Consider the following 11,842-nt stretch of genomic DNA (forward strand, 5'->3'; position numbering starts at 1 on the left):
TTCTAAAATTTTGAATCACAGTTTACATTCTCAAGCTTATAATCCAAGAAACCATCAACTAAGGGGTATAGTTTCACTAGTACTGTGTGGAAGTCTGTGAATTGGGCATTTTTTATTAAACTCTTTATCTTGAAAATCTGCCATGCAGCATGCCAGTTTCTTGGCACCAACATCCAGTGCTCAGCTTGTTAACCGCCTTTTTTATAGGCTCATTAAGAGAAACCACATGTAATTGATAATCTAGTATCTAGGACTTGCCCATTCTATCATCATAAATCTATAGAATTGCAGATACAGGTAAAACTTGATTACTGCCTGGAGATACTCCTTGCCAACAAATTTAACACACATGGAAATAGTTTAGTAAAATGTTACAGAATAGGGCCAGAAAAATGGCTTAGTGGTTAAGCACTTGCCTGTGAAGCCTAAGGACCCCAGTTCAAGGCTCAATTCCCCAAGACCCACGTAAGCCAGATGCACAAGGTGGCACATGCATCTAAAGTTCATTTGGAGTGGCTGGAGGCCTTGTCATGCCCATTTTCTTTCTATCTATCTGCCTCTTTCTCTGTCTGTCTGTCGCTCTCAAATAAATAAATGAAAACATATTAAAAGAAAATGTTACAGAATAACATCTTGACAGCTGTTTTAAGACATCATGAGTACTGTCCCCAAAGTTAATTTGGTAGCTTCAGGGATTAATGGTATTTCTGTAGTCATTGTCTAGAGGCAGGTTAGTTTTGATACTGTTGCCTCCACTTCTCAAGTGCAGGAATTAAAAGTGTGAGCCATCTTACCTAGTAGGATCCTGTTTCTCTCATAATCCCCTAAAACTGCCTGCTGCTAGGATTAAAGGTGTGAGCCTCACACCCAGTAAAATGCTGTGATCCCAACAGTCCTCTAAGCAGCTTGAAATTCTAAAAGCCTGAATTACAAGCTCAGCAATGACAAATCTGAATTGTACTCATGACATCATAGAACAAATTAAGATTACCTCTCTACATGTAAATTATAAAGTTCTAGCTCACTGAAAGTCTTAGTCAAATATGGTTTTTGCTTATTTTTTATGCTCTTTCTTTTCAGTGTCATAGAAGTCTGAGAACTGCATTCTAACAAAGTTTTAGTAATCTTAGACAAGGGGAAAAAAATAGAGAGAGAAAACTACAATTACAAGCTGTTGCTATTTTGCCTTAAGACAAGATCTGGCAGATACAGGGTGTAAAGTCTCAGTAAGCCTGGGAACCTCACGATCACGCCCTGAGCCAGGACGCACACATAGTCCCATGGCAGCTAATGTTGCATAGCATTTTAGAGCAAAAACAGCCTATATATAAGGCACTTTCAAGATTGTACTGGGAAGCATGGGGTCTGTGGAATTAAATCCTTACCAATGGGTTCCCAAGTCAACTTAGAGTTTGTACTCTTACCAATGGGATCCCAAATGCAAGCCTAAGATACCCACTCCATAGCTTCAGCTCCTATCTATACCTGTTTCCACTGCCAGAAAACAGGACTCCAAAAAGGTTTGTCTAGAGTGGAGGCCACCTTACCAGTGTAGCCTTATAGTATCTTCATTTCTCTGCTTCTAATGGCCTACAAATTTAAGTCTTCACCAATAGGCCATTCATGTGGCCAGAGAATAAGAGAGGAGACTGTCTTATCAGTATGACCTTGCAATGCTGGGCCTATGAACTTAAATTTGGACCCAAATGATTTTAAATATTCAACTGTCTGTGTAGCATCTATGATTGATCTCAGCCACACATTAAGTCTCTAAGAATGTCTTAGTTTGAAGTAGTATTGGCAAGAAAAGAACTTTAGAGCCAAGCAAAAAATCTTTTGAAATAAATAGAATTCCAGCATAAACTTTTGGAGTACACAGAATGTAAACATTCCTCATCTAAAATCTGTTGGACTGCCTGAATGAAGAAAGCCACATTGTAATTTACATGCAATGCAGAAACAAAAAGTTGTCTAGACAGGTAAAACATGTAATTTCTCTAAAACCAGAAACAAACCAGAAGATACCAGATACCTCTAACCTTGAAGCCACTTGTTCAGCTCATAGGTGGAAAACATTTGAAAAGGTAACCAGAGAACATCAGGCACACAAATCTCGTGAGGCTTCTGCCCAATTACAAACTTATTTCTATCAAGCAAGTCAAAGCCATGTGGGCACTACCTGTGGGGTCTGGCTATACATACCACCCATCCCCATTAGCTGTCTAACATGGCAGAGTCCAGACTGCCCGTTGGGTTTCCCCCATTGAGCATCAGGTTTCACCCATTTGAGCCCCAATGTGTGCATGCTGCATGATCATTGACTGAGTACATTTTATCTAGGTCTCTGAGGAACTTTGACTATGTCTGCTAGGGACAGGGAGGTCTGTCACTCATAGGGACAGTGAGGGCTGTCATTCAACACCAAGAAAAGGATCCTAATGAAGAAGGAATAACAGTAAGCCAGCGTGGAAATTCAGCCATGCTAAATATGGTTGGGATTTCCATTGGTCAAGAGGGCAAAAGATGTCAGACTCTCAATGCTCACTCTCCCCACTTCCTTCCCAGGTTATTGACCTTGAGAGGAGTCTGAGTCATAAATCTGGGGGAACCCCCAAAAATTAGCAAACAGTCCTAGGCAGAATTTGTCACTACACTCTCACTAGCATTGGTCATTAGCATTTTGAAGCTCAAGTGATGTTAAATAGAGGAAACACAAAATAGATACTGACAAAACTCAATGTTCTACACCCAGCATCACATTTGTTACTGGCTTTACAAGCAGGTAGAAAGAAAACAACAGTTTCTCTCATAGAAATTTCTCAAATTTACCATCTACCAAATTTTTTAATGTTCCCAGTTCCTAGACAGAAAGAAGTTTCAGTGAAAACAGAATTAGGAGATCACATGTTCCCTGCCATGATACTACGGCTGTCTCTCCTCAGGCCAGTTGGTAAGACTCCAATCTCTCCAACTCCCTGTCCTTCCCTCTCTCCCGGCCCCAGTCCTCCAATCTGAGATGCAGCCACTTGATGCCTCCTACAATCTTCCCATGATGTACTGCCTTCCACCTACCTCGTCCAAGGCCTAATTAATGTGGGCCCCTGTTCTTGGACTTTGATCTTCAAAAGCTGGCAACTAAGTAAACTTTTTCTCTTTATGAGTTAGCTATCTTAGGTTCTTCATAGTAATAACGTGGTAGGAGGAATTTAACAGATGAGACTCTAAAACACAGTTTCTATTGTACAAGCTGTACCAGCGTGACCCTGAGTCTCCTCCCTATCTATGCAGCTGCACCCTGCTTGCACGTTATCTGGTTAGTGCAGCCATAGGCACAAACACCCCTCAACAAACAGCTTTCTGTTCTACATTTCTAATTTCTTATCACTAACTGATTGCTAAGGTACTTTTTGTTTGTGCCCCCAAATCATGTAACCTTAGAAACCTCTAACCCACCAATACTGTAAAGAATTCAACATGATGTCAGACTGCCTGCCCTACTATCTATAAAACCTCTGCGGGCTGGAGAGATGGCTTAGCGGTTAAGCACTTGCCTGTGAAGCCTAAGGACCCCGGTTCGAAGCTCGATTCCCCAGGACCCACGTTAGCCTGATGCACAAGGGGACACATGCGTCTGGAGTTTGTTTGCAGTGGCTGGAGGCCCTGGCGTGCCCATTCTCTCTTACTCTCTCTCTCTTCCTCTTTGTTACTTTCAAAATAAATAAATAAACATTAAAAAAAAAAAAAAAAAAAAAACCTCTGAGCTATCAGAGCTCAGGACTCAGGTTTTGGACGTTATTCCCCAGTCCATATCAACATGAATTTTCTGGTTCTCTATCTCTGGTGCAAGTTCTGTGCAACTCAGTTTCCCATAACCATAAGGCAAAGTTGACACAGCTAGAAGTAAGCTGACCAGCACAGCCCCAGCTTCAATAGCATTCCACTTGACGGCACTAGCTCCTAGTACTTTCCAGGGATGAGCCTTCCTGAGGCTGCCACTGGGCCCAGTGATAGGAAAAAAGGCAGATACCAGATCAGTGGGCAGAATGCTCATCCAACTCTGTCCCTTCACATACACTTGGGGAAGCTTTGTCTCTTAGTTAAGAAAAGAAGGGCTGGAGAGATGGCTTAGCGGTTAAGCGCTTGCCTGTGAAGCCTAAGGACCCCAGTTCGAGGCTCGGTTCCCCAGGTCCCACGTTAGCCAGATGCACAAGGGGGCACACGCGTCTGGAGTTCGTTTGCAGAGGCTGGAAGCCCTGGCGCGCCCATTCTCTCTCTCTCCCTCTATCTATCTTTCTCTCTGTGTCTGTCGCTCTCACATAAAATAAAAAAAAAAAAATTAAAAAAGAAAAGAAAAGAAGATACCATATAACCCTACTGAATATGTATCACATTGTATTTAAATATGTATCACGTTGTATTTAAATTCATACTAAAATGGTAAGAATAATATAATAATATAATTTCCTGAGTGTTTTCATTAGGTTTAGGGCAGTTGCCCCTACCCTTGTCAGTATACAGGTTTCCTAAATATAGAGGCTTCACGTGGGAGCTGATGGCTTCTAAGCATGATCAAGGCAAAGAAAGTGTAATAGTTAATTTTCTTTGTCAACTTGACTAGATTTAGAACCGCCATGAAAACATACCTCTGTGTATCTCTATAAGTGTGTTTCTAGAAAGATTTGACCAAACAGGAGAAACCCTGAACATGGATAGCCCCATCTATGAGCTGAGGTCCTAGACTGAATAAAAATGAGAACGTGAGTTGAGCACCAGCATTTATATCTCTCTCTTCCTGCTTCTTTCTCTTTCTCTCTCTCTCTCTCTCTCTCTCGGCTTCTTGATTGTAGATACAATATGACCTCATTGCTCCAGACGAGCCACCTCATGCCCTGCTGCCATACCTTTGCCACCATGTTGACTAAACCTTCAAACCATAAACCAAAACAAGCCCTTTCTAAGTCTCTTTTGTCCAGTATTTTTTTATATCAAAAAGAAAAATAAGGGCTGGAGAGATGGCTTAGCGGTTAAGCGCTTGCCTGTGAAGCCTAAGGACCCCGGTTCGAGGCTCGGTTCCCCAGGTCCCACGTTAGCCAGATGCACAAGGGGGCGCACGCGTCTGGAGTTCGTTTGCAGAGGCTGGAAGCCCTGGCGCGCCCATTCTCTCTCTCTCCCTCTATCTGTCTTTCTCTCTGTGTCTGTCGCTCTCAAATAAATAAATAAATAAATAAATAAATAATAAAAAAATTTAAAAAAAATAAAAAAATAAAGGCGTGTGCCACCACACCCAGCTTCTTAAAAAGAAAAATAATCAACACAGGTGGAGAGAGTGCAATCAACAATATTAAACATCTTAGGGAGATAGAAGACAAACTTCATTCATAATTCAAAATGTGGGAAATCAAAGAGTTTTGGGATATTGTATTTTCAAAGCAAGAAAATAGCTCAGAGAGAGAGGAAGAAAGAAAGAATTGGCATGCTGGGGCTGCAAACCACTGCAAGTGAACTCCAGATGTATGTGTCACCTTGTCTGCATGGGCAACCTTGTGTGCTTGCATCACCTCATGCGTCTGGCTTACATGGGTCCTTAGGCTTTGCAAGCAAGCATCTTAATGGCTAAGTCATCTCGCCTGATCTAAAGCTCTCGTATTTTTTTATTTTAAATATATTTATTTTTATTTATTTATTTGACAGAAAGAGAGAGAATGGGTATGCCAGGGCCTCCAGCCACTGCGAACAAACTCCAGACACGTGAGCCCCCTTGTGCATCAGGCTAATGTGGGTCCTGGGGAATCAAGCCTCGAACCAGGGTCCTTAGGCTTCACAGGCAAATGCTTAACCACTAAACTATCTCTTCAGCCCCTAAAGCTCTCATTTTAAGATGAGATGATGGAGACACAAAGGAGAGACGTGACCTGATCACCAACAATGCACAAATTTCAGGACTCAAGTATCCTGATTTTTTTTCCACACATTCGATAATCACTAGAATAAAGACATGCAGATATCCCACTTAAAAACAAGAAAAGCAGCTGGGCCTGGTGATGCACACATTTAATCCTAGGCACTCAAGAGGCAGAGGTAGGATTTCTGGGATGATCTAGTGATCCCAGCAGCATTTGGGAAGATCGTCATGAGTTCAAGGCCACCCTGAGACTACATAGTGAATTTAGAGTAAGACCCTACCTTGAAAAAGAAAAGAAAAGCACAGAGAATGATAAAGTAAAAGATCCAAACTAATAGCTTCCATGTGTTTATGTTTTTAAGAATCAATGAATTTATAAGATTTCATCTTTGACTTCCAGAGTTCTTTTCACAGCTCTCCTTGAAAAAATAAATAAATAAGGAAATCTCTCAGTCCCTTCATCTGTTGATTCTTAGAAACTCTGCTTAGGCTATCCTTTTCCAAGCCCCACCTTTCCCTCTCAAAATCCCACCCACACTTCAAAACTAGCTTAAATTCTACTCCTTATAACCTATGTGTATTTTCACACACTTGTAATCCCAGCATTCTGGAGGCTGAAGCAGGAGGATTGTGGGTAGAAGAAAATCTGATTTGCATATCAAAAACTAAATCCAGCCGGGCGTGGTGGTGCACGCCTTTAATCCCAGCACTCGGGAGGCAGAGGTAGGAGGACTGCCATGAGTTCAAGGCCACCCTGAGATGACAGAGTTAATTCCAGGTCAGCCTGGACCAGAGTGAGACCCTACCTCAAAAACAAAACAACAAAAAAAAAAAACTAAATCCACCCCTTCAATAAATACTTTTTATCTGTTCTTTTCTATCTTTCCAAATATAAATTATTTTTCCTATTATGAATGGGCAAGTCATATTGCTACCCTCTCTCATGATAGTTTTGACATGTTTGTATTTTAACAGTTTTACCCCTCGTCTTAATCTTTGGGGGGTAAGACCCTTTTAACAACTTTGGATCCTTCTGTGACTCCTTAAATATAATGAATGACAAAAAAAATTGAGTTGATACAAAAACAACCTTCATCTCCCTGTGGAAAGTTCAACCTACTTCTTCAGTAGAGAAGAAAAGTGACCCTTTATCCTATTTCCTCCCTTTTCCTACAGAAAGAAAATAGAGCCAAACACTTCAAATCAGGCCCTTTATTCAGGCAAAGAGGAATCTCTTGTTGTAGTGAAAACAATGCCATGGAGGGCTCTACACAAGGCTCCGAAACCCAGTGTGCCGTGGAGAATAGTCCTCAAGAGTCCAGTGGTGGCATGCCAGGGCCCAGGGCTCAGAGACAAATTGGCTTCAGTGTGACAGAAAGAGGTAAACTGAGGTAGCATTAGGGAAGAGGAACTTCAGGAACACAGGCAGGTGTGCCAAAGACAAGCGGAGCTCACAACGTCTTGCAGTGCCACTGTTCCAGCTTCTCGGAGCAGAGTGGCTTATGGGCCAGCCTGATAATGGAGAAGGAAGAACAGAGTGAATTGGCTTATGGAGTTAGTTACAAAATAATGGGCTTCATTATGATATTTCCATATATACATATCAGTGTATTTTGTTCATAGTCGCTCCCTAATTACCCACTCTTGTCTTCTCGCTCCCCATCTTGCCGGTGACTGACTGGGTCTTAGGGTGAAAGGGAAGAGTGTGGCTAAGAATTAGACTTTCCAGCTGGGCGTGGTGGCCAGTACCTTTAATCCCAGCACTCAGGAGGCAGAGGTAGGAGGATCATGAGTCAGAGGCTACCATGAGACTACATAGTGAATTCCAGGTCAGCCTAAGCTAGAGTACAATCAAAAAACAAAAACAACAACAACAAAAAAAAAGAATTGGACTTTCCTGGACAGATGACAAGAGCTTCTGGTGGGGTATGGCCCATCAAATTTAACAAATTTAACAAAACCAGAGGGCTAAAAAAGATGTGTAATGATATACCAAAGGGCTTGTTTTAAGGATAGGACTTTGCCTGGTGAAGGGAAGCTAGGGTATTAGCCTTCCACTAAGGAACTTCCTATAAGAAAAGTTGTTATATAAGAGTGGAACAAAAGAAGCTTAAAAGCCAGGCGGGCATGGTGGCATACACCTTTAATCAAGGGAGTATGATAGCTGTGAGTTCAAGGCCAGCCTAGAACTACATACTGAATTCCAGGTCAGCCTGGACTAGAATGAGACCCTACCTCAAAAAAAAAAAAAAAAAAAAAAAATCAGGGGCTGGAGGGATGGCTTAGCGGTTAAGGCACATGCCTTAGGCCTGTGAAGCCTAAGGACCCAGGTTTGATTCTTCAGGTCCCACATAAGCCACATGCACAAGAGGCGCATGTGTCTGGAGTTTGTTCACAGTGGCTAGAGGCCCTGGTGCTTCCATTCTCTCTTTCCCTCTTTCTGCCTCTTTCTCTGTCTCTCTCTCAAATAAACAAATAAAAATAAAGGTTTTTTTTAAAGCCAGGCTTGGTGGTGCATGCCTTTAATACCAACACTTGGGAGGCAGAGGTAGGAGGATCACTGAGTGTGAGGCCACCTTGAGGCTACATAGTGAATTCCAGGTCAACCTGGGCTAGAGTGAGACCCTACCTCAAAAAAGAAAAGAAGAGAGAGAGAGCCTTAAAAATGGAACGTTGCAGTGGCTGGAAAGATTGCTCAGTGATAAGAACACTTGCTGTGCAAACATGAGGGCCTTGATTCTCCAGCACATATGTAAAAAGCTAGGCATGGCCACCCATGTTGTAACCTCAGGCTGTGAGGGACAGAGAGCAGAGAATTGCTAGGGCTCACTAACTAAAAAGCAACTATGAACTGAGTGAGAGACTCTGTCCCAAAGAAACAATAAAAGACACCCCAGGGCTGGAGAAATGACTTAGTGGTTAGGGCACTTGCCTGCAAGACCTAAGGATCCAGCTCAGATTCCCCAGAAACCACATAAACCAGATGCACATGGTAGCATATGCATCTGGAGTTTGCTTGCAGTGGCTAGAGGCCTTGGAATGCCCATTCTCTCTCCCTCCCTCTCTCTCTCTCTCTCTCTCTCTCTCTCTCTCTCTCTCTCTCTCTTCCCCCCCCTCACACACACACACACACACACAAATAAATTAAAATATTTTTTAAAAAGACATTCCAACATTCTTCTCTAGCCTACACACACCACACATTCTCTACACACACACTCATAAAAAAAAAAAAAAAATGGAACTTTGACTCAAGCCCAGCATTGTGGCACATGCCATTAATCCCAGCACTTGGGAGGCAGATACAGGAGGTTCACTGTGAGTTCAAGGCCAGCCTTGAATTCCAGGTCAGCCTAGGCCAGAGTGAGACTCTACCTTGAAAAACCAAAAGAATGGAGCCTTGAATCTGCTAAAGTGTTTTGTTTTGGAGAATGCATCCGAGATTAAATGACTAGGAGATAAAAGGAGAGGAAAGTGTTCATAAAACAATGAAGTCCGAGGAAGAGAAAGTATAAACTCAAACAAGGATTTACCAGTAGTCAATTCCTTTGATATCCAGGATCTTCTTGACACACATTATGTCATCAGTTAGGTCATCATTTAGGAACTCTAGCAGGAGTATGGGAAAAGAAATGAGAGGGATAAGAAGCATTGCTCAGAGAGGTAACGCGCTCTCCTCTTCCCTGGTTCAGTGAGTCTTCTCTGAACTGGGGGCTTATGGCTAGCATCTTTGTGTATGAAAAGGCCAATGCAGTACTGCCTCTCCTGGCTCAAGACTTCCTCCCCTTTCCTGGCATACCCTTGGAAAAAATTGTCAACTTCACCAACTGACACCTCAAAACTACAGAGCATCAAACCTGGAAGTCTCAGACAAATCAAAGTTCCTCCTTATGAACTTTCTGGGGTTTTGGAGATCATGAAAATTCCATATTCATGGAGCTGGACAGATAACTCAGTGGTTAAGGCGCTTGCCTCTCAAAGCCTAAGGATCAGAGTTCAATTCCGCATTACTCATGTAAAACCAGGTTGCACAAAGTGGTACATGTGTCTGGAGTTCACTTGCAGTGGCTAGAGGCCCTGGTACACCCATTCTCTTGCTCTCTCTTTCTCTTTTTCTCTCACTGTCTCTCAAGTAAATAAATAAATAAAATATTTTTAAAAAAAAGAAAACTCCAGGATGGAGAGATGGCTTAGCAGTTAAGGTCTTGCCTATGAAGCCTAAGGACCCCGGTTCGAGTAACAATTCCCCAGGACCCACGTTAGCCAGATGCACAAGGGGGCACATGCATCTGGAGTTCCTTTGCAGTGGCTAGAGGCCCTGGTATGTCCACTCTCTCTCTCTCTCCCTCTTTCTCTCTCTGTCTGTTGCTCTCAAATAAATAAACAAAAGTAATATATATGTTATATACATATATTATGCATATATATGTATATACATATATATAACATATATATATATATATATATATATATATATACACACACAACTTGGTAACATGTTTTTTTAAAAAAAGAAAATCCCAGTTTCTTACTAAGTACTATCATTTCAAATCACAATTTTATGGCAATAAAGCCATAAAGGATATGCTCTCAAATGCAGGCTGCAGAAAAAAGAGTCTACTCACTGTCGCAGGAGATGCCACAAATGTTCTTTGACTGAGGGATCTGGCTACTCCCACACCAAAACTTATTACTGATCTGGAAAAGTCCATATTCTGTGCTGCCATTGTTTTTGATGATGGCTTCTGTGTCATAACCACTGGTATGAAATATAATGCAAGTCCCTGAGGGAAACATGAGAAAGACATATCTCAGAGATGTCTAGGATTTGCATAAATAAGGAAATACAGTTTCCAGACAGAAAAAAAAAAGGACTTTTTAGACAATCTCAAAAAATGGTAGTGTCTTGATGAGGTGAGGAGCAATCTAAAGTAGGCTCAGACAGTGAGAAAGATGGATAGAGCAAGCTGAATAGAATAGTAAAACACAGAATATAAGAGTATGAATAGATGATTAAGTGAAAATGAAGGTTAGAAGAAGAGACATAAGTGGATGGAGGAGAGACGGGTAAGGAATAGAACAAGCAAGGGACAAAGAACTCACATTCAAGCAAAGTAATATTTCGATAGCCATCCATGTCTTTCAGCTTCTGGGACACCTCGCATTTTGTAAGTTGGGTGGCTTGCATGGCAGGGAACAAAATGCTCAACAGGAACAGAAATACAAAAGACATCATTTTGGCTGCCCCCAAGAAGCTGAACTGGGGGACAACTCAGCTTCACCTCCTTTTATTTATGAAGAAAGCCTTGGGAGCCCTGGCACCAAGCCTTGCATGTAGGAAGAGGATGAAAAAGAGACTACATGCCAAGACAGAAACAATGAACCTGTCAGCTTCCTTCCATAATTTCACCCTACTTTTCCTTCCCTTCCTCCAGTATCTTGTCAATACCCAGCATTGTTCTTTGCCCAGAGAGAGTTCCAGGTGCCATCCAGCTTTTCGCTTGGCTTTGTTTAAACTTTAGTTTCTTGTAGGGCTATTTCTAGGAAGTAGGCTGTCCCTAGCCTACTTTAAAAACAAAGGGGGCTTCAAGGACAACACAAGTGAAGTAATTAGAAAAGAGAATAGGATTCGTAGCCAACTCCCATCTTCCACCTAAAGAAGGTGCATGTTATCCCAACCTAGGATCAGAGCTGGCCTTCATCTGGCCAAGCTAGCTACAGAACAAAGGTCAAAAAGAGTGCCTTGATGTGGGGCTCACTGCTGAGAGTGCTTAGAAATAGGAATAGGACATAAGCTATGACAATCAAATGCAACTTGGATCCCAAGGCTTCCTACTAAGAAAGATGAATGCTTTGAAAAGCATGTATGAAATTATCTCCCCATTATATGAGCTCTTATCAAGCTTCCCACCCCCAACCACCACTGTCATTAGTAACTAG

General features: G+C 42.0%; 1 protein-coding gene across 1 annotated transcript; it reads right to left on the bottom strand.

Annotated features, from left to right (window-relative positions):
• Positions 1-7,353: 7,353 nt before the first annotated feature.
• LOC101599705 (alpha-lactalbumin A) lies at positions 7,354-11,138 on the bottom strand. Its single transcript, XM_045153604.1, has 4 exons — positions 11,006-11,138; positions 10,528-10,686; positions 9,436-9,511; positions 7,354-7,414 (listed from the first exon to the last, which is right to left on the bottom strand). Exons 1-4 carry the CDS (start codon positions 11,136-11,138, stop codon positions 7,354-7,356), a joined length of 429 nt encoding a protein of 142 aa, XP_045009539.1.
• Between the last annotated feature and the right edge of the window lie 704 nt (positions 11,139-11,842).

The sequence above is a fragment of the Jaculus jaculus genome, chromosome 6, assembly GCF_020740685.1.
Source record: "Jaculus jaculus isolate mJacJac1 chromosome 6, mJacJac1.mat.Y.cur, whole genome shotgun sequence".
NCBI classification, from domain to species: domain Eukaryota; kingdom Metazoa; phylum Chordata; class Mammalia; order Rodentia; family Dipodidae; genus Jaculus; species Jaculus jaculus.

Excerpts from the sequence above, each read along its gene's own strand:
- LOC101599705 (XM_045153604.1), bottom strand. The coding sequence starts at position 11,138 with ATGATGTCTTTTGTATTTCTGTTCCTGTTGAGCATTTTGTTCCCTGCC. Across the intron at positions 9,512-10,527 it reads TTGTGGCATCTCCTGCGACA|AGTTCCTAAATGATGACCTA; the intron begins GTGAGTAGACTC and ends TACTCCTGCTAG. Across the intron at positions 7,415-9,435 it reads ATCAAAGGAATTGACTACTG|GCTGGCCCATAAGCCACTCT; the intron begins GTAAATCCTTGT and ends CTCCATTATCAG.